At 44.5% G+C, this 24430-nt stretch overlaps 1 protein-coding gene across 14 annotated transcripts in view; it reads left to right on the plus strand.

Moving 5' to 3' along the window:
• The window catches only part of FBXO25 (F-box protein 25), a 144610-nt gene that overhangs the window by 80847 nt on the left and 39333 nt on the right, over positions 1-24430 (plus strand). For 13 of the 14 annotated variants that reach the window (XM_030312020.1, XM_030312031.1, XM_030312019.1 and 10 more), the window contains exons 2-3: positions 6257-6398; positions 24256-24359. In XM_030312020.1, coding sequence (XP_030167880.1) covers positions 6257-6398; positions 24256-24359 — 246 coding nt within the window. Of the gene's footprint in view, positions 1-6256; positions 6399-24255; positions 24360-24430 lie in introns of those variants that run through there. The other variant, XM_030312033.1, reaches the window with a different exon arrangement.

Genomic DNA, 24430 nt, shown 5'->3' on the forward strand with positions numbered 1-24430 from the left:
TTATTTCCTGGTCTCTGTTCCTTGGAAGCCTCTGTGATCCTCACTCAGGCCTTGTTACAGGAAATCCCATTTCTGGGTCTCAATCCACCACTCACCATCTCTTGCGGTTCTTTCGGCATCAAGTTCTTCCATGCTTGTAAGCCGTGTTCATGTTTGGCTCTGAATTACTTGGAAATCTTGTAAGGATAAGAAAGTAGTGAAAGAGATCAAGAGCTTGTGAAATTGAGGACCAGTCTTTCTTGACGCAGAACAATGGAAGTTACTCAAAATTTATGTAAGACATAAGAAATAAGGGGAAAAGAAACTCGTTTGCCAGCTGTTTTCCTTGACTGTGGAACTGCCTTGCTATTATCTGTGATTTTCTTATCTGAGTATAGTATGTGTAGCATTGCCTCAGGCTCTGCACAGAACAGCTTTCACTGTCTGGGGGATGAACTTAATAAGGGCTGTGAGTACCCGTTCCTGTGGTTCCTTTTCACCTAACTTAAGACAAACAGTGAAGTACATGTAGCCTTTTACAAGGCTGGTATGTTTTCCTGAGTGTTTTTATATTTAGATCAGTCATTACTTTTGCATACAGCGCCAGATATGATCTATATAAGGTAACAGTAAAAAAAAAAAAAAAAAACAAAGAAAAAAACACAGTTTTATGACCTTTGTTTTCACAGGGTGCTCATGAATCGCTGTTACAAACGTGCAGGGATATGGGGTGCTTGGTGGCTCAGTCGGTTGAGCGTCCGGCTTCAGCTCAGGTCATGATCTCATGGTTTGTGAGTTCGAGCCCTGCGTCGGGCTCTGTGCTGACAGCTCAGAGCCTGGAGCCTGCTTTGGATTCTGTGTCTTCCTCTCTCTCTGCCCCTCCCCTGCTCGCGCGCGTGCATGCGCGCGCGCTCTCTCTCTTACTCTCTCTCTCTCAAAAATAAACAAACATTAAAAAAAACTTTTTTATAAACATGCAGGCATAGAGCATAGACCGTGGAATGATACTGTAGGAATGTAACTCCCAGCTCTGCCAGATGTTGTGCCTCAGTTTCTTCATCTGTAAAATGGAGAATTAAGCCTGTAAAAGGGGGGATGGCAACATTTTCTATCTTTTAGGGCAGTGTGAGGGCTGAGATAATACAGGTAAGTTGATCATAAGAATGCCTAACTCATACTAAGATCTAATACACATTGCTATTGTATCATTAGTTAAGAAAAGGAAAATGCTTGGAGGAAGACCTTTCTGGGTTTGACCTGCCTCCCATGTTGGGAGTTTCCACCCGCACGCCCTGCTGTGTGCAGTAGAGATGAAGTGAAGATTTTTGAGGGTTCAGCCCCTATGCTCTCTGACATCCGTTAGCATGACCTGTGCATAAAATTTCAAATTGTACCAGCTACTTCACGACAGGGTAGCCCCCTCTGAGTAGCTGCTCTTACGTGCTTAATAATTTTCAGGAGTAAGTTTTGCTTTTATTTTTGTGTTTGAAATTTTTCAAAACAAATGTGATTGTAGTTAAAATTTATTAACTATTTATTAAAATAAATAATAAATAAATAAAATAATAAATAATATATAATAATAATAATAATAAAATAAATAATAAAACTTATTAATTATTTATTAAGGTGTAGCAATTCAGGTCTTTAGCAAGGCAGATAAATATATTTCCGTCTAAAGTGATGGGTTCATCATTCCAGAAGTTTAGTAGTAGTTCTGACCTGCAAATGTGGATGGCTCAGGTTGGGAGCAGTTTTGAAAACTTGGTACCAGACCTTTCACATTGCTTCTTGTCCATTTTGCTTCTTGCCTTTCCCTGATGGCTTTTTGTTGTTTCTAGTAAGTCTTCCTCCAGAGTCTGCTTTAGTTCATGAACTGTATAGGATTACACCTTAAAATGAAGCTTCATTGTCACCCAAAGAAGATAATATGTCAAATCTCTGGAATCCTCATGTCTACAGCAGAACAAATCTTTTCCTCGGTGTGGAAAATAAAAACCTTGGAAATGTACTATTTTTTAAAAATGTTTTATTTTTGAGAGAGCACCAGTGGAGGAGGGGCAGAGAGAGGGACAGGGAATCTGAAGCAGGCTCCACACCGTCAGCAGTGAGCCCGATGTAGGGCTTGAACTCACGAACCACGAGATCACGATGTGAGCCGAAGTCTGCCGCTCAACCGACTGAGCCACCCAGGCGCCCCAGAAATGTACTGTTTTTTATGTAGCTGCATTTCATTCCTTCCAATCCCTGTAAGTATAAACACCTACATGTGAAATATTCAGGCTAACCATTCATTGCTCACAGAGGTAGTCGTAAAAGAGTTGATTATCTTACTTGAAATACTAAGCTGACTCTTTACACTGAAAACTTTGGTTAAACGTCATAGAAGTTGCTTTTGAGGCCTGAATAGAAGTGTATTAAGTGGTGAGTGGGCCTAGTGCCCGACTAGACAAGTACAACGTGCGTCATCATCTTTTAAGAAAGTGTGTTAGTGGAGGTGTCGGCAGAGCTGTCTCTTGCTTGATTACTTGTGCTTTCCGCCTCCACCCTCCCGTTCCGTCTTCTCCACAGACCCAGGCAGATCATTCTCAGAACAACACTGCTCACATCACCACATTGCCCAAAAACTTTTATTTGGAGAATAAAGTCTAAACACCTTTGATATTCAAGGCTTCTGAACACCTTTCCACCCTACCTACCAGCCTTCCCAAAGATTTCTCTCCTAGCCGACCTGTTCTGTTCACTATTCTGAAAGGTGTCACTTGTATTCCCATCTTCGTTTCTTTTTGCCCACCATTTCTGGGATTGGTATTTTTCCCTAGTCTCTCCACTTAAGATCTAACCATGGGCTTTAAGGCCAAGATCATGTCCTAGTTTTTCTTTAGAGGTCCTAGATGGCTGGATTTTTACTTTGAATTTCTTTTAGTTATTCTCTCACTCAGTACATACATACACATTTTTTTATGTTTTTAAAATATATTTCCATACATTGTGTGTTTTCTCACTTGCATTGTCTTTTTATTTTTTAATGTTTATTTGTTTTTAAGAGAGAGAGCGTGTGCGTGTGAGTGGGGAAGGGGCAAGAGAGGGAGACACAGGATCTGAAGCAGGACCCAGATGCTCCCATTTATTTATTTTTTTAAATGTTTACTTTTGAAAGAAAGAGTGGGGTAAGGGCAGAGAGGGCGTGGGGGACAGAGGATCTGAAGCAGGCTCTGTGCACAGAGCCTGATGTGGGGCTTGAACTCACAAACTGTGAGATCATGACCTGAGCCGACTGAGCCACCCAGGCACCCCTATATTTGGTCTGTTTAGCAGTATTCTGCATGGTTGCCAGTTTTTTTAAACACGGATTTTTCCAAATCTGTTGATAACGAGAGATCTCAGAGATGGTCCTCGTACACATTGTTCCCTCGTGTGTGTCTTATGAGACTAAACTGTTTCAGAGCATCTTGCCTTCTTGGGTTAGGAGTGTTCTCTGGACTATATCTGAAGCTTCATGAAAATTTAGAAAATCATTGTATACTATTGGAGACGATTCTCGTTAACTGAATTGACTAGACATGGTTGGTAGCTTTTGCATTTTAGGGTAGTTGGTAGCTTGAAACAAGTCTGCAAGATGATGCTTACCAAAATAGTGCTGGTATTTAAATAGGGATATTTAAGTACTTTCTAAAGTAAGAATTTAAGTGAATGAATGTGTGACTATAAAAGATGTGTTCTTGCTGGAAACTCAAGTTGAGTGGGGTTTTGAGATCCTCTCGGTATACAAGAACATTTCATATGCCATTTAGGGAAATGAGCATGTAGAATTGACCCAGCAATGTTGCTGAAGACTTGGACTTTCCTTTTTTTGTCTCTTCTAAGGCAGTATCAAAGTCTATCTAGTAGCCTGTTTTTTGTTAGTTACAATATAGTTGGGAGATTATATTTGAAAAACTTTTATCACTCAGGTACTCTGTGTTAGAAATACTGTACATTAGAGAAATGCTCCAAGTCTACTTTGGACCTGAGATTAATATAATACATTATTCTATTGAAACTATTTTTGGTTGAGCTATCAGTTATGTTTTTGTAGCTAAATTCAATATACACTTTTGAATATTTACCACACTAGCTTGTTAATAATGTTTTCCTTTCTGCCAGTCATTTGAAATACATTCTTCTCTTGACTTCCTGCTCCCTACCGCCTACCTCTTAGGCTCTTCCTTTTCAATTTCCTTTCTTGGCTCATCTTTATCTGCTTGTCTCTTAAATGTCATTGTCCCTTAGAGTTTTTCCCTTGCCTCTGTTTTTTTCCCACTGCTATTCTCTGTGGGGGAAACATCCCTAGGTGTCATTCCATAGGTATTATTCCTATGGCTTTGATGACTACCTGAATGCTGACGGTTTTCCTATTGTGTTCTCCAGCCTTATTGTCTCTTCTGAGCGATGGATCTGTATATGCGTCCGTTCAGTGTTTGTTGAGCTCCCTCGCGTGCCTGGCATTGTTAAAAAAAAAATGCACTTACCTGTCACGCACAAATACCTGTATTTAATTGTCTGGAATGAAGCCAAGCACTTGTATTTTCTAAAAGCTTCTAAGACTGTCAGGTTAATGCACAGTGAGGGTTGAGAAGCACTGAGCCACAGGAAGGCAGGTCCGGGCAATGGAAGAGCTAGTATTTGAGCTCTTTTTGTCACCAAGTTATAAAGTTGTTTATTTTGAGAGAGCCAGCAGGGGAGGGGCAGAAAGAGAGAGAATCCCAAGCAGGCTCCATGCTGTCAGCATAGAGCCCAGTGTGGGACTCAAACTTAGGAACTGTGGAATCATGACCTGAGCCGAAACCAGGAGTCGGACACTTAACCAACTGAGCCACCGAGGTGCCCTGAAGGTCATGATTTTTATACCTGGGTCCTTATACGCGGATTCTAGTATAGTGCTGTCCTGTCGCCACGGACTCAGTAGATCTGACAGGCCTGTCCAAAACTGAAATTAACGTCTCTTCTTTCTTTATTCCTTATCTCAGAGGCAGGTTCAACAAACTCAAATCTGTCTCTCTGACTTCCCCTCACACGTGCAGCCAGCCTGGGGTTGCTCCGTGCCCCACGGGCCTCTCCCGGGCATAGCTGAGCGTGTGGTAGCTGGTCCCCTTAGCGTCAGAGAGCAAGACAAACAAGGCCTTGATTGCTGGTGACCCTGCCTCCTAAGTGCTTCTAGCATCTGTGTCTTCTGCAGCCCTACTCTTGCACCTCGTAAGGGCTTGTATTCCACAGCTGCCAGTCCTAACTCTTCTTCCCGCCACGTGTCCCCGACCTCCGTCCTCACAGTGGGACCCTGAGGCTTTTGTAACACTTGGGTCTAATCGAATCGTGTACCTGCGGAAGTTCCTTTCTCGGCCCCTCGCTGCCCTTGCAGGCAAGTCCAGTCCTCTGACTTGGGCACTGCTCCAGTCTCCCTTCTCACAGCTCCCTGTGCTTGCTGTCCTACTGTGAGCTGCAACTAGGTTGACGCACAGACAGCGCTGAACACAAATATGTCTCGTGTTACGTTGCTTCTAATTCTGGTGGAGAGAGTTTTTCTGTTTGCTGTAATGCTCCCGTTCTTCCTCACTCCTTGACTCCTACTTGTTCTCCAGGTCCCAGCTGAGATGGCCCCTCAGGTAAACCTTTCCTGACAGATGCAATGTTGGGCTAGTGCGTCCACCAATACGTAGCCCTTCTTATCATTTTGGTGCAACTGAGGTACTGTGTCCTCTTTGCTCCCCTGTGTCTAGCCAGCATTTAAGGCACATGCAGACATTTAAATATTAAGAGCTTTATTCTTTAGAATCAATGAATGTTCTCAGGGCGCCTGGGTGGCTCAAGTTGGTCAAGCATCCTGACTCTTCATATCAACTCAAGTCATGATCTTTGATTTGTGACATCAAGCCCTGTGTTACACAGCACAAAGCCTGCTTGGGATTCTCTCTTTCTCTCTCTCTCTCTGTCCCTCCCCTCTGCTCTTTCAAAATAAACATTTTTAAAAATGAGGGGCACCTGGGTGGCTCAGTTGGTTGAGCATCTGACTTCAGCTTCAGGTCATGATCTCACAGTTCGTGGGTTCGAGCCCCGCACTGACAGCTCAGAGCCTGGATCCTGCCTCTGATTCTGTCTCTCTCGCTCTCTGCCCCTCCCCCGCTTGTGCGCACGTGTGTGTGCACACGTTCTCTTTCTCAAAGATAAACATTAAAACAAATGTTCTGAATGAAAGGAAACTTGCTAATTACATAAATTCTTAACATAAATTCTTTTACAGGGGGAACTATGCCATTTTTGGGTCAGGACTGGAGATCTCCTGGATGGAGCTGGATTAAAACAGAAGATGGATGGAAGAGATGTGAATCCTGGAGTCGGGAACTTGAGAGAGAGAATAACCAGCGCAACCTGAGTCACAGCATGTAAGTTACAGCAGAACCACGCCATCTGCCTGCCTAACATTTATGGTTTCTATTTTTGAAGCCCCAGAAAAGCTCCATAACTTGTACTCTGGCTGAGTTTGCCCAGACACACAGTAGACTGTGTAGTGCCCACCAACAGGTGCTGCTCTCTTCTATGTAAACCAGGTAACCTTTACAGTAATCTGAGGAAACGGGATTACCATCGACCCCACATTATAGCTGAGGAGCTCAGGAAATGAAGATACGGTCTTGGCAGCATGTAGCCGAGACTCCTGATGACAGTGGCTTGCACAAGACAGGAAGTCTGTTTCTCTCCCTGGAAATCCTGAGTTGGTGTAGTGACTCTGCTCAGGGATGGAAAGACATTCTGTGCTGGTGCTCTGCTGGCCCTTCTGCACAGTCGAAGGGGGCGTATCGCCCACGGTCCAGTCAGCAGGGCAGGAGAGGAGCAGGACACGTGTGTCACATTTGCTCACATCTTGGCTGGAGCATGAGATGCATGGGAACTAGGGGGCGTGGTCTCTCTGATGCACAGCTGTGTGTTCAGATAAACCTCAGAGATGGTGTGAACACGGAAGCGGGGATGGTGACTGGCAGTCTCTACCACAAATGCTATTTGAACATCCGAAGGATTAGGAAGATCTCCGGGCTTCTTCCTTCAAGGTGTTACGGATCTAGTAATTGATTTTACTGTATATATTTTTTAAAAATTGTTTTTAATGTTTGTTTTTGAGAGAAGAGACAGAGCGTGAGTGGGGGAGGGGCAGGGAGAGAGGGAGACACAATCCAAAGCAGGCTCCAGGCTCTGAGATGTCAGCACAGAACCCGATGCCGGGCTCGAACCCACAAACCGCAAGATCGTGACCTGACCTGAATTCGGACACTCAACCAACTGAGTCACCCAGCCACCTCAGTTTCACTGTATATTTTAATTTTGCATTTGCATAATTACCAACTCTGTATTTTTAACAGGGAGGACATCTGATTTTCATTTTTAAGAAATCATTTTATTATTTTTTTCATCATGAGACATGTACTCATTAATCCCTATCCCCTATTTCACCCATGGCCCACCTATCTCCCCCTCTGGTGACCATGAGTTTGTTCTTTATAGTTAAGAGTCTGTTTCTTAGCTTTGCCACTTTTTTTTCCCCTTGCTCATCTTTGTTTCTTAAATTCCACATGTGAATGAAGTCATTTGGTATTTGTCTTTGACTTATTTTGCTCAGCATAATGTACTCTAGCTCCATCCACGTCATTGAAAATGGCAAGATTTCATTCTTTTTATGGCTGAGTGATATTCCGTTCACTTCTCCTTCATCCATCCATTGGTCAGTGGACACTTGGGCTGCTTCCATATCTTGGCTCTTGTAACTAATGCTACCATAAACAAAGGGTGCATGTATCCCTGTGAGTTCGTGCTTTTATATTTTTTGGGTAAATACCCAGTAATGCAATTGCTGGGTTGTAGGGTAGTTCTATTTTTAACTTTTTGAGGAACCTCCATAGCGTTTTCCAGAGTGGCTGCACCAGTTTTCATTCCCAGCAGCAGTGCACGAGGGCTCCCCTTTCTCTGCATCCTTAACCGCGCTTGTTCTTTCTGGTGTTGTTGATCTTAACTGTTCTGACAGGTGCGTGAGGTGATATCTCATTGTGGTTTTGATTTGCATTTTTCTGATGATGAGTGATGTTGAGCATCTTTTCATGTGTCTGTGGGTCATTTGTATGCTTTCTTTGGAGAAAAGTTTTCTGCCCATTTTTTAATTGTTTTTTGGGGTATTGAGTTTTATAAGTTCTTTATGTACTTTGGATACTAATCCTTTATCGGATATGTCATTTGCAAATATCTTTTCCTGTTCTGTATGTTGTCTTTTAGTTTTGCTGATTGTTTCCTTTGCCATAGAGAAGCTTTTTATTTTGATGTAGTCCCAATAGTTTATTTTTTACTTCAGCCTGTCTGATTTTCTGACAGAAATGTAGTGCTTTAGATTAGAGACTGGTTTGCAGTATTTGACTATATTCAAATTATAGGATATATTTCAGATTATAATTATAGTAAAGATAACATGTATATATTGTGGCATTTCTCTTCCATTCTGAATTTTATTTAATATTGATGAATGTAAATTTTATATAAGATTGGTAATTATGCATGCTATCAGTATTAGATAATGTCACACAGCTGTGAATTTTCAGTTATTTTTTGTCTTCCGGTTTTCGTAGCAAATTATTTAAATACAAGGTTGGTTGAATACATGTGGAAATGGTTGATGTCTGCATGGACTCCTCATGACCTACTGTTAAACATGGAGACTCCAGAAGTCACCATTTTAGGATGGATAAAGAGTCTGGGAAATGTCAGGTGTGAAATACGATGTTACTGCCACTTCTGCTCTAAGGAATTTGCATGAGTTTGTCTTTTCTTCCTTGTGTATTTTTCCCCACACATTCCCACACATTTTTCTGTATACACACAAAATTAGCGAAAATCCACTCAAGCTATGTTTTCTTTGCATGATAAACTCTGTTTCCACCTGTCTCCGTCACCCTCTTCCCTGTAAACTCTCCCCTCATCCACTCCCTTTCAAACTTCATTTAAAAATCCTTTGAAATAGTAAGCTTTGCTGACCGATGCTTCTCTGCGCCATCGAAACCTATCCAGTTGTGCTTACTGAGACAGGGCTTTATTCGTTGGGTGAAGTGAAGGCGGAATGAGTTAACTGTCTGTCCTTTACACCTTCTGGTTGCCCTTTTTCCCACTCTTTTTTGTTGTTCTCCTCCTTTTGCCCATTTCCACAAAAATGCACATCCTAACCTATGGGGAGAGGCCACAGATGACCCAGAACTATATAGCCAGTGTCTGATATTTTTCTTGCCCTGGAAGAAAAAGCAATTTAACTTTGAACTAAAATTTGCAGAAAATAAAACCATATGTAACCACCATTTCAAATTGCTGAGGAAAATTACCTCTTCCTCTGAACGTCTGTGAGAAACAGCATTCCCAATTCTTTGGTTGAAGATGGGCTTTCTAAAGCTAGTAAAAATAATTTACACACTCAAGATTCTAACCAGCTTTGTAAAATGTTTTATAATGGGCATGAGAATACAAGACCTTTAAATATCCCCTTGCTCTCTTTTGCCTCATTTTAGGATTAAAAGTTGAGCATGTAGGTAAGAAATTACATGGTTCAACAGGGTTAATTCAGGTAGGGCTGACCCGTTCATACTTTGAATCCTGACTAAGCTGCTTTTTCAAGCAACATTCGTGATACTGTGGAGGTTGATGATGGAGTGAACATTCACCTCTATTTTGCACGCCTCATTCTTCCCTTAAAAGATGTGTGGAGCGTACAGAGTCTTGTACGGCAGAGCACGGTTTGATACGTGGGTACTTCATCTTGCACCCTCCTGGGGAGGTTTCTTCACTCCCCTGTAGATGCACAAGAGAGGGTGGGTGGGCTGGGCCACACAGTGACGACGGGATACCCAGTTCGGGATTCTAGTGGAGGGAGGATGCGCATGTGCCCAGGGCAGTGTCCGTGCAGTCGGATGGTGGGGAACATGGTCAACAAGATAGTAGGCAACAGACTGGATGAGGAGAAAAGGGAGCAGCCCCCAGATACACCGTGAGCCTTTGGCTTGGGGAGAACCATACTAAGTCCTCATCTGGCTCGGTCCCCCCATCAGGGTGTTGTTGCTACTCAGTGTGACATTTGGTGACAGATCTTGTAGGATTTTTGCAAAGGAAGGTATTGCAGAGGAGGGTCCGGATACTGTGTCTTTGAGAATTGGTAGCCTTTCCCATCAGACTGCACCGTGCTTAGTAGCTGCAGGCTCTGAGGAGGCCCCTGAGAGAAGGCAGTGCTCCTGTGAGGCTGAAGTGTGGTGGTGGGGGGGGGGGGCAGCTATGTGGGGCTTAGCTCTGCCTTAACAGTGACCTTTCTAGCATCTTCTCCCTTTGCGTTTAGTTTATTAAACCTTTTCATTGCATTATTTTTATTGACATCTCATTGAACGTTGTTTCAAATCCCAGTTTCAATAATTTAAGGTTTATTTTGGTCATTTGCTTCTCAGTGGACATAGCAGTGGCGGGCATCGTAAATTTGGGGCTCCACAGAAAGTATTGTCAACTCTACTGAAAATACCAGTTCAGTTGTGGGTCCCCCGCCAAGGAAAAAGGAAAGAGGCCGTATTTTTGGTTCCGCTACGAGAATGCAAAATGGGTCTCTGATCACGAAGATGGATAGAGAATTCAGGAGATCCTCTGGTGCTTGAAATCATACTTAACCAACTGAGTCAGCAGGCGCCCCAGGGAAAGAGTCTTAAGCAGGTTGCACACTCGATCCCATGACTGAGAGATCATGACTTGAGCCAAAATCAAGAGTCAGACGCTCAACTGACTGAGCCTCCTGGGCACCCGTATGTACAGCTTTTTAGTTTGATGTGTTCCACTTGTTTATTTTTGCTTTTGTTGCCCGTGCTTTTGGTGCCAGATTAAAAATCGTCACCCAGACCAGTGAATATCCAGGAGCTCACCCCTATGTTTTCTTCCAGGAGTTTTATGGTTTCGGGTCTTACGTTCAAGTCTTTAATCCATTGTGACTTAATCTTGGGGGGGTAAGGTAGTGATCCAGTACCCGTCTTTTGCATGAAGGTGTCCACTTCCCCAACACCATTTACTAAGGAGCCTCTTCTTTCCTCACTCTTGACTCCGTCGTTCTGAATTAATTGACCACGTATATGAGGGCTCATTTCTGCACACTCTGTTCTGTTCATTTGCATGCCTTTTATGCCAACGCTGTATTGAGTATTACAGCTTTGTGATATAGTTTGAAATCGGGGTACATGATGCCCCCAGCTTTGTTTTTCTTTCTCAGGATAGCTTTGGCTATTCACAATCTTTTATGGTTCCATATATGTTAGGGTTATTTGTTCTGCTTCTGTGAAATGTGCCTTTGGACTTTCGATAGGGATTGTGTTGAATCGGTAGATTGTCTTGGGTAGTGTGGACATGCTAACAATATTAGTTCTTTCAGTCTGTGAACACAGCATGTCTTTCGATTTATTTGTGTCTTCTTCAGTTTTTGTATTTTTTTTTTTTTTTTTTTTTAGTGTCCTTTAGTTTTCAGCATACGTGTCTTTGACCTCCTCGATTAAATTTGTTCTTAGATATTCTTTTCGGTGCAATTATAATTGGGATTGCTGTCTTAATTTTTCCTTTTGGTATCTTGTTATTGATATATGGAACCACAACAGATGTTTGTATATTGTGGATTAGGTGAGCACGGCTGAGCGGCCAGCACATACTGTGTCCTGGCTTAGTGACTGGCTTCAGCCAGGTGCAGTCAGAAGGTGTGGGTTCTGGACCGTTTGAGCTCTTGGTGAAGTCCCAACCCCCACTTGCTAGACTCAGCATTGTGATGAAGGGAGCCGAGCTGCTAGGAGTTGGCGACCCCGTGGAGTTGGGGAGCAGAGCGGTCCCCGCTGGCAGCGGAGCTGAAAGACAGGTCCTTGTGACCTTGTGTGAGCCCTCAGCAGGATCAGGCCTACGTTTTCCTGCTTCTGACGGTAAGAAGGTTCCCCTTTGGTGAACGCCACCTGGAGTTTGGCTTTTATCATTTAATCTAGCGGATGTAGTTGGAATGTGTTTTGTTTTTGTGTTTGTTTTGTAGTATTTGTGACCTTTTCAGAATGTGTATTTTGTGATTATGTTTTTAAAGTTTAACATAAATATTTTCTTTTTCTTAAGATTCCTAAATTTTTATAAGCTTCAGGCTCCACAATACCTGAGTTTGGTTTCGTTGGAGCAGGACTTTATTTTTTATTTTTTTGTTGTCACAAATGGCCGGATTTCTTTTTTATGGCTGAATGATATTCCAGCGTCTATGTGCATATGCGCACGTATGTACGTGTATATGTGTACACGTGCACACATCATCTTCAGTCAGTGGACACTCAGGCTGCTTCCATGTCTTGGCTGTTGTCAGTAATGCTGCACTGACTATACGGGTGCCACGTCTCTTCAAATTGGTGTTTTCTTGGAAACAAAACCAGAAGTGGAATTGCTGGATCATAGGGTATCTATTCTATTTTTTTTTTTTTTTTAATTTTTTTTTTCAACGTTTATTTTTATTTTTGGGACAGAGAGAGACAGAGCATGAACGGGGGAGGGGCAGAGAGAGAGGGGGACACAGAATCGGAAACAGGCTCCAGGCTCTGAGCCATCAGCCCAGAGCCCGACGCGGGGCTCGAACTCACGGACCGCGAGATCGTGACCTGGCTGAAGTCGGGTGCTTAACCGACTGCGCCACCCAGGCGCCCCGAGTATCTATTTTTAATATTTTGAGAAGTGTCCACACTGTTTTCCACAGTGGCTGCGTCAGTTCGCACCTCCACCAACAGTGCATGCAGGCTCTCTTTTCTCCAGGTCCTCGCCAACACTTGCTATTTGCCTTTTTGATACTAGACAATCTGACAGGTGTGCGGTGGTCTCTGATTGTGGTTTTGAGCGGATTTCCCTGATTACTGCTATACTGAGCACCTTGTAATATGTCTGTTGGCATCTGTGTGTCTTCTTTGGAAGAATGTCCATCCCCATTCTCTGCTCCTTTTTGAATTGGATTGTTTGGCCTTTTTTTTCTTTTTCTTTCTTTTCTTTTTTTTTCTTTTTTCTTTTCTTTTACTGAATGAGTTTTTAAAAACACTTTTTTATATTAACCTCTTATCAGATACATGATTTGCAAATATTTTCTCCCATTTGGAAGGTTGCCTTTTTATTTTGTTGATGGTTTCCTTTGCAGAAGCTTTTTGTTTTGATATGACCCACTGGTTTACTTTTGCTTTTTGGTGTCAAACCCAAAAAATCATTTCCAAGATGACCGTCAAGTAGTTTACTGCCTGTTGTTTTCTTCTAGAAGTTTTATAGTTTCAGGTCTTACATTTGATTCTTCAATCCGTTTTGGGTTAATTTTTGTGAATGGGGTAAGAAAGTGGTCCAGCTTCCTCCTCCTTGCATGTTGCTGTCCAGTTTTCCCAGCACCATTTACTGAAGGGACTGTCCTTTCCCCATTGGATATTCTTGGCTCCTTTGTCTTAGATTTATTGACCATGTATGTGTGGGTTTTTTCTACACTCTCTGTTCTGTTCCACTCACCCATGACCATCTTTATTTACTTATACTATTTTGTTCTGATTAGTATAGTTTTATAACATAGTATGAAATCAGGGAGCATGATGCTTCCAGCTTTGTACTTCTTTCTCAAGATTGGTTTGGATATTTGGGGTCTTTTGTGGTTATATATAAATGTTAGGATTGTTTATTTCTTTGAGAAATGTCATTGGAATTTCTATAGGGATTACATTAATTCTGTAGATTGCTTTCGGGTATGGACATTTTAACAATATTAATTGTACCTGTCCATGAACATGGAATATCTTTCCATTTATATGTCATCTCCAGCTTATTTCATCAATGTCTTGTGGTTTTCTGTGTACAAGTCTTTAATCTCCTAGGTTAAATTTATTTCTAGGTATTTTATTCTTTTTGGCACAATTAATTGTAAATGAAGCTGTTTACTGAATTTTTAAATTTATCTTCTTGAGAGTTCCTTATTAGTGTTAGAAAACATAGATTTTTATATATTTGTATCCTACATTTTTCTGACCTCATTTATTCTAATAGTCTTTTGATGGAGTCTTCAGGGTTTTCTATGTATAAGATCATGTTACCAGGAGCTAATGACGGTTTTACTTCTTTCTTTACAATTTGAATGCTTTCTATTTCTTTTCTTGCAAAATTAGAAAGGACTTCCAGTCTAATGTTGACTAAAAGTGGCAGAAGTGGTGGCTATCCTTGTCTTGCTCCTGGTCTTAGAGGAGAAGCTTTCAGCTCTTCATTGAGTATGATGTTAGCTGTGGGCTTGTCATATATGGCCTTTATTATGTTGAGGTAGGTTCATCTGTACCCTCCTGAGAGTTTTTGTCCTAAATGTTTGTCGAATTTTGTCAAATGATTTTTGTGCATCTGTTATGTTGATCATATGATTTTTATTCTTTGTTTTGTTAATGTAGTATGTCACATTGATGTGCAGATGTTGAACCATCTTTGAATCCCTGGAATAAATCCCATTTGATCATAGTGTATAATGCTTCTAATGTTATGTTGATTTGCTTTGCTAATATTTGATTAAGGGTTTTGCATCTATATTCATCAGGGATATGAACCTGTAAGTTTCTTCTCTCATGCTGTTCATGTCCAATTTAGTATGAAAGCACTGCTGACCTCTAAAACTGAGTTTGGAATCATTCCTTCGTGTCTCCCTCCCCCTCTCCCCCTCTCCCCCTCTCCCCCTCCCCCTATGTTGAAGAAGTCCCTCAGGCACTTCTTGTAAGGCTCATCTAGTGTGATGAGCTCCTGTAAGTCCTGCTTGCCTAGGAAACCATCTCACCTCAGTTCTACAGGACAGCTATGCAGGGTACGGTAATCTCAGTTGGCGTTTTTTTCTTCCAGCACTTTGAATACATCATGCCCCTCCTTCCAGCCTGCGAAGTTTCCACTGAAAAGTCTGTGGGAGTCTTACAGGGTTTTCTTGTATACAACCAGTTGTTTTTCTCTTGCTGTTTTTAAACTTCTTGCCCTGTCCTTAAGTTTTGACAGTTGAATTACAATGTGTCTTAGTATGGATCTCTTTGAATTCATCTTACTGGAACTCTCTGGGCTTCCTGGGTCTGGATGTCTGTTTCTGTTCCCAGAGTAAGGAGGTTTTCAGCCATTGTTTCTTTTTCTTTTTCCTTTTTTTAAGTAGGCTCCACGCCTAGCACGGATCCCAATGTGGGGCTTGAACTCATGACCCTGAGATCAAGACCTGAGCTGAGATCGAGTTGGACATTTAACCAACTGAGCTACCTGGGACCCCTAGCCATTGTTTCCTGAACTTTTTTGCCCTTTTTCTCTCTGTTCTCCCTGTAATGAGAATGTTGGTCCACTTCCCTTAAGCTCTCTTAATTATTTTTCATTCTTTTACCTTTTTTGCTTCTCTGATTGGGGGAGTTCCATTGCCCTGTCTTCAGAGTTCACTGATTCTTTCTTCTGCTTTCCTTTAGTCTGCTGTATTTTTCCATTTAGTTATTGTGTTCTTTAGCTCTGGATTTCTAAGTACTTTTGTATATTTCTGTTTCTTTCTTGAGATTCTTTCTTCATTTTTTCCTCCAAGCTCAGGGAGCATCTTTATGACCATTATTTTGAACTCTTGTATCAGGTAAGTTACTTATCTTTGTGGTACTAAGATTTCCTTAGGTTTTATCTTGTTCTTTTGTTTCAAACATATTACTCTGTTTCTTCATTTTGCTGGACTCTCTGTGTGAGTTTTATGCATTAGAGGAAACCGCCACCTCTCCCAGGCTGGAAGGGTTGGTCTTATGTAGGAGTTGCAGCTTCTCAGTCAACCCTGCCCTCAGTCTTGATCACCTCTCACATCTTTGTGATTGTGCAGGCAGCCTGCTTTATTCTTAATGGCTCCCCGTAGTTGAGTGCGTCAAGACCAGTCATTGTTCCGAAGGGGAGGATCTCAACCAGCACATTGATTCTGATCGATGGGAGGCCAGCCCCTTGGGCAGCAGTTTGTAGAGTAGGCAAGTATATCTGGTCCTGTGAGCCCCCAGCTCGAGCCATGCTGGCTACCCAGAGCCAGAAGATCTAGGGGTGCCTCTGGGGTGGGAGCACAGCAAATAGCATGTCTGATGAGTGTACAGGCTCCTTTCCAGACCTAACGTGAGGCAGGAGAGCACAGAGATGTCGCCCGCCAGCTTCTGTCTCTGGAGAGTGGATCAGTAGGCCTCGAGATGTGTGTTATGTGCCTGCCCCCCCAGGCCAGTGCCTTATAAAAAAGCACATGAGCCTCGTTCACAGAAAGTCTGGGCACTTTCTAGCCAGCTACGCCTGTGCTGGGCCCCAGGGTGGGAGAGTCTGCACGTTGGAGCTCTTTCAGAGCCATTCCTCTGTTAGCTACAGCCTTGTGTCCATGGATTGAGCCCTGTTGGCATTCAAAGCTAGACATTTTGAGGGCTTGTCTCTCAGGTGCAGGCTGTAAAAATTGGGGTTCCCAATGTCAGGTTCAAATCCTTTGCTCCTCAGGACAGGCTTAGGGTTGTGAGTTCCCTCCTGATTGTGTGTCCCTGTGCTGGGGGTGGGGTTTACAGTGACGTATCTCAGCCTCGCCCACCTGCTTCCATATAGGTTTTTTCTCGTTCATTCCATGTGTTGAGAGTTACTCAGCCTTCCCCGCCCCCCCAGGGGAAATTGTTCCCTGTGTCACAGATTCGATATATCCAAGGGAGGCATTGAGTTCAGAGTCCTCCTGTGTTGCCATCTTTAACTAGACCAGAGGCAGTTTTCATGAGGTTTTATGATGGGTTTTAGTATCAGGATGAGATGCTCTCCCTCGTTACTATTCTTGTTCACAATTGTCTTCTTTTTCTTCCTTGCTGCTGCTTCTTAAGTAGACTTTATAATTACCTGCCCTACTTCTAAGGGAAAAAAATCTGATAGTTTTTTAAAAATATAAGCTTAGTAAGACACCAATAAAAAATATCAGTTTTATTTCTTGTAACTAATTTACAGTGTTTTATAAAATAGTCCTTCACAGGTTTTAAAATTTTCTGTTTGCATTTGTAATTTTCTTCTCATTCTGTAATTTAAGTATTTGTACTCTTATTTTTCTGATAAGCTATCTTGTGGTATATCTTGCTGATTGTTTTCTCTAGAGAACTAGCTTTGGATTTATTTTTTAGTGCCACCATTTTTTCTACTTACTGGTATTTGCTTTTATCTTTAGTAATTCTTTTCCTAGCTTTTTGAATTGTATGTTCAAATTATTTACTTTCATTAAGTTGTTTTTATCAATATCTGTATTTAATGCTATAATTTCCCTTGACAGTTGTTTTTCTTGGGACCCATAAATTCTGTTTTTCACCATCTTTTCATAGATGTGTTTCTCGTATTCAGTATTTGCATTTGATTTTGTTCTGTGGGCCGATCCAGAGCTCTCGTCCTTCTGATGGCTGCGCCTTGCACACTTCCTGCTGTCTGGTTTAAGTTCTCAGTGTTTCAGATGTAACTGTGTGTGTATCTCGGTGCCTGTGTACAGTCTTCCCTACACACACAACAAAGAGCCTGTCATCTCGTGTCGCCTTTACTCTTTCAGTATTGGGGAAGGTTTTTGCCCCTCATTTTCACCTTTACAGTAACACCTTTATATTGTACCCTTGGTTCCTTCTGTTCTGAATGCCGACTGTTGGCTCCTACGGTAACTGATAACTGCAGTTAGCTACTGACCTCTGTCCCCGCTCCCTGTCCCCTCTGCCACACTTTTCGTGGTGGTTCTCTGTCTACACTGAGATAACCATACACACTGTGCTGTAGTTCTGCACATAAATACATCCGATTTGCTCAACAGCTGTTTGCCTCTGCCTCTCTGGTCCTTTTGGTCTCTAACAATCCACTCTGTACTAGGTTCTGTAGTGGATTCCTCACTAAGCTTCTGGGCCCACTATTTCCCGTGTTGGTGCACGTTCATAAATTTCACTGTGGCCTTGACCCTGAGAGTCGGTTTACCTAGATAATAGGTGTGTGGCTCACTGAGTTTGTCTCCTGAACCTGTTCCAGGGATGTGCTCCCTTGGCACAGAACTGCTGTCATCTCTGCATCATGCGTTATGGACACAGGTTCTGAACTTAAGTGGAGAGGAATTGATCGGGTTCGTAGCTGCATGGATATCACCACCAGTGCTGGTGAGTCTGTCTGTCAGGTGGACAGCAGGCAGGAGGTGACGGTCAGCACTGTGTGCAGGTGTCAGGGCCAGAGGGCACTGCCCCACCCGCATTGCAGCCGCGGGAGCTGGACTGCCTGAGCGCCCTGCTCAGGGAGCTCCACTCTGAACCTCTGAGAGACCGTGTTTCCTTCGCAAGAGCACATGGTGTGTGCAGGCTGGGGCTTCTCCTTGCTGGGCGAACCGTGAGGCTGAAAGGCTCCCGCCTGCCCAGTGTGCTCCACGGAACACGCCTGCCTCACGGTCCTTGAGGGTGTTGGGTAGGAGATTTAGCAATATTGTTGCTAAAAACTGAAAACAGTTTTTCATCATTTCTTTTTATTTTTTTAAATGTTTATTTATTTGTTTTGAGAGAAGGAGAGCGCCTGAGCAGAGGAGGGGCAGAGAGAGGGAGAAAGTGAGAATCCCAAGCAGGCTCTGAGCTGTCAGCGCAGAGCCTGACGTGGGGCTTGAACTCACAAACCGTGAGATCATGACCTGAGCTGAAATCAAGAGTCAGAGGCTTAACCGACTGAGCCACCCAGGCGCCCCAGCTTTTCATCATTTCTTAAAAACAAATAAATTCAACTTTTTCTTTTAAAATCTCTTTTTGTAAGACAGACTAATAATCTGATGTAATAAAGTGACTTTAAATAGATAGATGAGTAAATGTGGGTGTTTGGCTAGCAGGAGAAGATACTATAACCCTTGATCTGTTTTGGAAAATGTGTGGATAAAAAGCTGAGTTTAATAGGCAACCACTGATGAATCGATGTGTAAGGGAAAACAGTAATTAGCAGCTGTTAGAGCAGAGTGTGGTGCATGGGGGACAGGAGCTGACATGCCGTCCAGTTCCTGCTGGGATTCTGAAAGAGATGCCAAAGGAGGCCACCTGGGGACCACGTATTAGTGACTGTGCACGAGGGCTTCACTGTGTTTTGTTTGGGTAAAAATGGCCACATTTTGGATGTGATGTTTGCTTTGGTTTATAAAATGTTTCTCATGAGGCAGTGTCTGCAGGGTTTTTCTCTCCCAGTGTCTTCTGTATTTAATAGTAGAATTGATAGCACATATGTGTTTTCAAGGTTAATATCAACCTGAACTAATTTTAAAAGATTGGTAACTGCCCTCATTTTCTGTGGCTGCCATAACCGTGAAATCAGCAGCCTAAGACAAGACAACAGATTTTAATGGTTTTGGAAGCCAGGAGTCCAAAGTGCAGGTGTCTACAGGCTTTGGGGGGGGGGGCGGGGCTCTCCAGGTTGTGGCATTTGCCAGCAATCTCGGCATCCCTTGGCTTGTGGCCACATCACTCCAGCTGCTGTCTCCACTGTCACACAGCCTTGTCCCTGTCTGTCTCCCTGTGGCCTCTCCTCTTCTTATAAGGGCACCAGCCATTGGATTTAGGGCCCACGTGGTTAATCCAGGATGATTTTTATCTCGGGGTCCTTCACTTGAATACGTCACCAGGGATCCTTTTTCCAAATTAGGTTGTGATTGGGATTGGTCCTGGGCCACGGTGGCGACATAGGGAGACCCTGACTTCACCTCCTCCAGGACACCCCAAACCCACCGCTATTAACCCAGCAATTCCTGCTGAGGAAGAGCTGAGGGCTGACTGAACAACTTCTGCACCACGGAAGATAGAGACTGTACAGGGAAGGGACCCCACCCCCAGGCTGTGGGCCGCAGTGGGCAGGGACAGTGCTGAGGGACCTGTAGCACATTTGTCTGTTTTGAGCTCAGAAAAAAGGTGCGGTTTAAAAGATGAGCTAGTTTATAAAAGAGCCATCCTTAAAATTTTACCCAACAGTGGCGAGCTGCTGGAACTCTCTGGGTCTGAGGAGCTGTGAGTCCTATGGTTTATGTTCCCCCGACCTGGAGAGTGTGGGTGGGGGTTGGGTCCAGAAGTCCTCACTGGCCGCTGGCCCACACCAGCAGCCCTCCTCCTGCACAGTGTGCCCCAGGAGGCTCCAGACCCGCATCACTTTGGCTTCTGATGCTGGCTGGGCTGCTCCAGGACCCCCCAGCTGATGCTCGCTTTGGCTCCAGACCCCCTACTGGGGCACCCCCTGCACCAAGCACCAGCCTGCACCCACAGCACCTTCAGCTGTCTCGTCACGATGCCCTCTGTGTGGAGAGCCCAGGGACCACCCCAGCCAGTGCCCACTTCTGCTCTTGCAGTCCCCAGGGCCCTCCATCTTCACCCCCCCGACCCTGGCCACTCTGCCGGGGTACCCTGCCGGCTGTACACAGCCTGGGGCACCCTGGTTGACACCCACTTCAGCCATCCTGCCAGAGTCCCTGCTGCACGGGGAGCCTCAGGGCTGTCACAGCCTACTGCCATTTCTGGCCATCCTGCCAGGGAGCCCCTGCTTAGAGGGCCCCGTGACCCTAGCTCACACTGGCCAGAGCTCCGGCCAGTCAGCCAGCATCACCAGACACATAGTCTACCCAGGGGATGATCATACGCAGAACCTTTCCCTCAAGGTTAGGACAATGAGCCTAATTCAGGAAAACACAAAGTCAAGCAAAAGGGGGAGAGTGAGGAATATGTTCCAAAAGAAGGAACAAGACAAAACCTTGGTGAAAGGACTAAATGAAACAGTGGTAAGCAGTGTGTCTGATGAAGAGTTGAAAGTAACAGCCGTAAATGTGCTCACTCAGCTGGAGAGAAGGGCGGATGAACTCGGTGAGACCTTCAGCAGAGGCAAAAAATATAAAAAAGAACCAGTCAGAGCTGAAGAGTACAGGAACGGGGGGACTCCACACCAAGGGAGTGGTTGCAGAAGAACACCGTGACATGGAAGACGGGAATGGAAAACACCCAGGTGGTTTTCAAAAATGAGGTTAGGTTAAGGGGTCTCTTGACCAACATCAAGCAAACGAATGTTCTCACTAGAGGAAGAAGAGCTGGAGCAAGGGGCACAAAACCTTCATGAGGACAGTTAGGGTCACAACCGCAGATGTCGGGGTCAGCACTTGGACATGTTCTGGAGGGCCTCTAATCAACCCAATGCAATAGTGGACACACCTGGTTTATATAAGGTTCTCATTTCAGGCAGTGGGATCAGAGCAGGTGCTACAGTTCCTAAGGAAAGTCCTAGGAATGAGAAAAGGTACACGCTACCTTGAATTCTGTGAGTCCATATTGTACTCAAGGGAAACGGCACACGCCGGACATCTGTGGTGCTGTGGTGTGCTGGGGGGAAGACAGGGTGCACACAGGAGATCTGTGGTGTGCTGGGGGGAAGATGGGGTGCACACAGGAGATCTGTGGTGTGCTGGGGGGGAGATGGGGTGTGCACTGGAGGTCTGTGGTGCACTGGAGGGAAGACAGGGTGCTCACAGGAGATCTGTGGTGTGCTGGGGGGAAGACGGGGTGCACACAGAAGACCTGTAGCATGATCAGGGAAGATGGGGTGAACACCGGAGATCTGCAGCACCCTTGGCGGGAGGAAAATGGGTGCACACTGGAGATGTGTGGCACACTGGGTGGGGGGGAAGGGAACGGTGCATGCGGTCGATCGCTGTGGGTCTGTAGCGTGCTGGTGGGGGGAAGACTGGGTGAATCAGAAGGGGCAGGGAGTTGGTGACGCAGATGCAGTTCCAGATGGGCTTCTGGGTTGGATGTATGACTTGTCCAGGCGATGGGAGCAGCAGGGGCCGCCAGCAGCGGTGTGCACACTGGGACGTGCCAGGTGGCTGGCCGGAGCTCCTCCGTGAGGACACCAGTCACAGTGGGACTGGGTATCATCCTGGCCTGCTTGCTCCTGAGATCATGTCCCACTGGGGTTTACACTGTTTAATCGGAGGTGGGTGAGGGGGCTGAGCAGTAGGTGAAGAGAGGGCCGATGTGTGGTGGCCTCGTGTTCCTGCGGCTTTGCAGCTGTCCCTACTCCCTCCCTGCTCACCCTCAAGGATAGAGGCTGGGTTCCTAGTAAGTGAATCCCCACCCCCTCCCCAGCCCAGCAGGTGCACTCTGCTTTCTGACTCTGCGGGTTCCATGGCCCTGTGTCCCTCAGAGACTCGGAATCACTCGGGGTTTGTCCTTTTATGACCCGTCTCCTTCACCTCCTATGACGTCCTTAGGGCTCACCCACCATCTAGGGTGTGCCAGGATTTCCTTCTGCTGTAAGCCGAATAATGCTGCACTGTGTGTGTGGACCATGTTTCGTTTGGCTTGTCCATCTGCCTGTGCACAGGCATGAGGTGCTTTCATCTTCCAGCCTCCGTGAGTGTGGGCGTGCAGACATGTCCTGGAGACTCACATCGTTCAGGCACACGCTGTGCAGTGGGACTGCTGGGCCGTCCCGTGGATCTGTGCTTACTTTCTTGAGGAATCACTGCGAATATGTGTTTTCTAAAGAGGCTGCCCTTTTTCATTCCCACCAGCACAGGGGGCTCTGGTTTCTCTGTGTCCTTGTCAACACTTGTTATTTTCTGGGCGATTTATAGTAGCTGTCCTACTAGGTGTGAGACGTGGCGGGGTGGTGCCGTGTCTGGTGCAGATCCCAGGGGCCTGACCGAGGTCTGCTGGGCTCCTTCACTGCCCACACAGCCAAGCAGGTTGACTCCATGTTCCGCGTACTCCAGTGTGGGGAGCCCAGGGGCCCCAGTCCACACCACCTGTGGTCCACCTGCTGGAAGGACATGGCTCATGCAACCAGCCCTGCCCATGTGTCCCACGAATGAAAGGGGACCGTTCCTCCCTACAGGTGTAGGAGGATCTGGGGGCCACCCTCCAGGGCAGAGTCTGGGGTGCCACCCAGGCCTGCCTCCTCTGCTCCCCCTGTGCTGCCTCTGTCGTTCCTGGGGCATACTTTGTGGAGAACAGCAGCTGTATGCTTTTCCTTGGTGTGGTCAAGATTGTAGTTAGAAAAGCCAAGCTGCACAGCTTTGAAAGCTTCCGCGTTCAGGATCTGAATCAATGACAACCAGCCAGTGTAAGATCAAAGATGCGACACGAGGACCCACCAGCTTCGACGAGTTGGTGTTATTTAACGCCCGTGCTGAATGGAAAGCTTTTGCATGTTTTTGTAAACACACTTGTGCTCATCTTGATGATTTACAACTATCCGCAGTGAGGTTTAAGTCTGTTTTGACTGTGATGAATAGATTCCCTTGGCACATGCAGCTGGTTAGTGAAAGGAGCCTCATGCGGCCTTCTTGTTGAGCGAGCTGGGGAAGCAGCGGTGCTAGTCCTCAGCTCGGGCATGGGGCCGGGACCTCCGCCAGCCAGCCTTTCCCTGATTGCAGACCAAAATCAACCCAACGCCAGTGTGTTGAAAATAAAAATTGTGTGCGTCTTTACTCTTGAGGCGTTTTAAGCTATTTTATGTTATTTTTAGAACTATAAATTATCTTTTGAAAGAAAGTGTGTTCAGGTTGTTAGGTTACCTCTTTAAATTTTGTTTCTGTGTTTTAGCCAAAAAGAAAAGAAAAATTGGGAAGCTCTTAATTAGATGTATTTAAAGTGGAGAAAGGAACATTTTCATTCCCCTGGCTTCAGTTAGGTGCCCTAACAGCGTTATTTGGTTGATGCTAAGAAAATGCTCCTGTGTGGTAGTGGTTCTGGGGAAGTCGTGGAACATGTGGGAGGCCAACAGACATGTTGAGTGTGTGTCCTCAATACCGGAGCAGGGAAATGGCAAATCACGTCAGTGCTGGCCATCATGTTCCCCCATTACCATTTCTCCAGAGCGTTTATGATCTCTGTGTCGTAGTAAAGTGCTCTGAAGTCTGAAACCACCTTGGTTGAGCCAGAGAGAGAGAGTCTGAAACATATTCGGTCCTTCCTGGCAGCACATTTTCAAAAGAACCAGGAGAAATCTCAGATTTCTCAAGTCAAAAAATACACGAGGCATTAGCCTTGTAATTTCAAACCTGTGATATGCTGCTTTTGAAAGTTACTGGTTGCTTTCAGAATTTAACACAATCTTTATTTTGGTCTCCTGAATTGCAAGCCAATATTATCTTTGTTTTTAATAAAAGAAAAGTCAAATGAAGATAATCCCTGTAAAAGTATCTAATAAAATGTGTCTTTATTTCAGTATCTTAAATAGTGATGATGAAGAAATATTCAGTAACGAAGAGCAGGAATACACATCCAAAAAGAGGAAAAAGGATCATTTTAGAAACGATACAAATACTCAATGTAAGATCACTTTTATTAATAATTTTATGACTTTTTACATGTTTACTATTATTGATCTACTACATCGTTTG

The sequence above is a fragment of the Lynx canadensis genome, chromosome B1, assembly GCF_007474595.2.
Source record: "Lynx canadensis isolate LIC74 chromosome B1, mLynCan4.pri.v2, whole genome shotgun sequence".
In the NCBI taxonomy this organism is placed as follows: Eukaryota; Metazoa; Chordata; class Mammalia; order Carnivora; family Felidae; genus Lynx; species Lynx canadensis.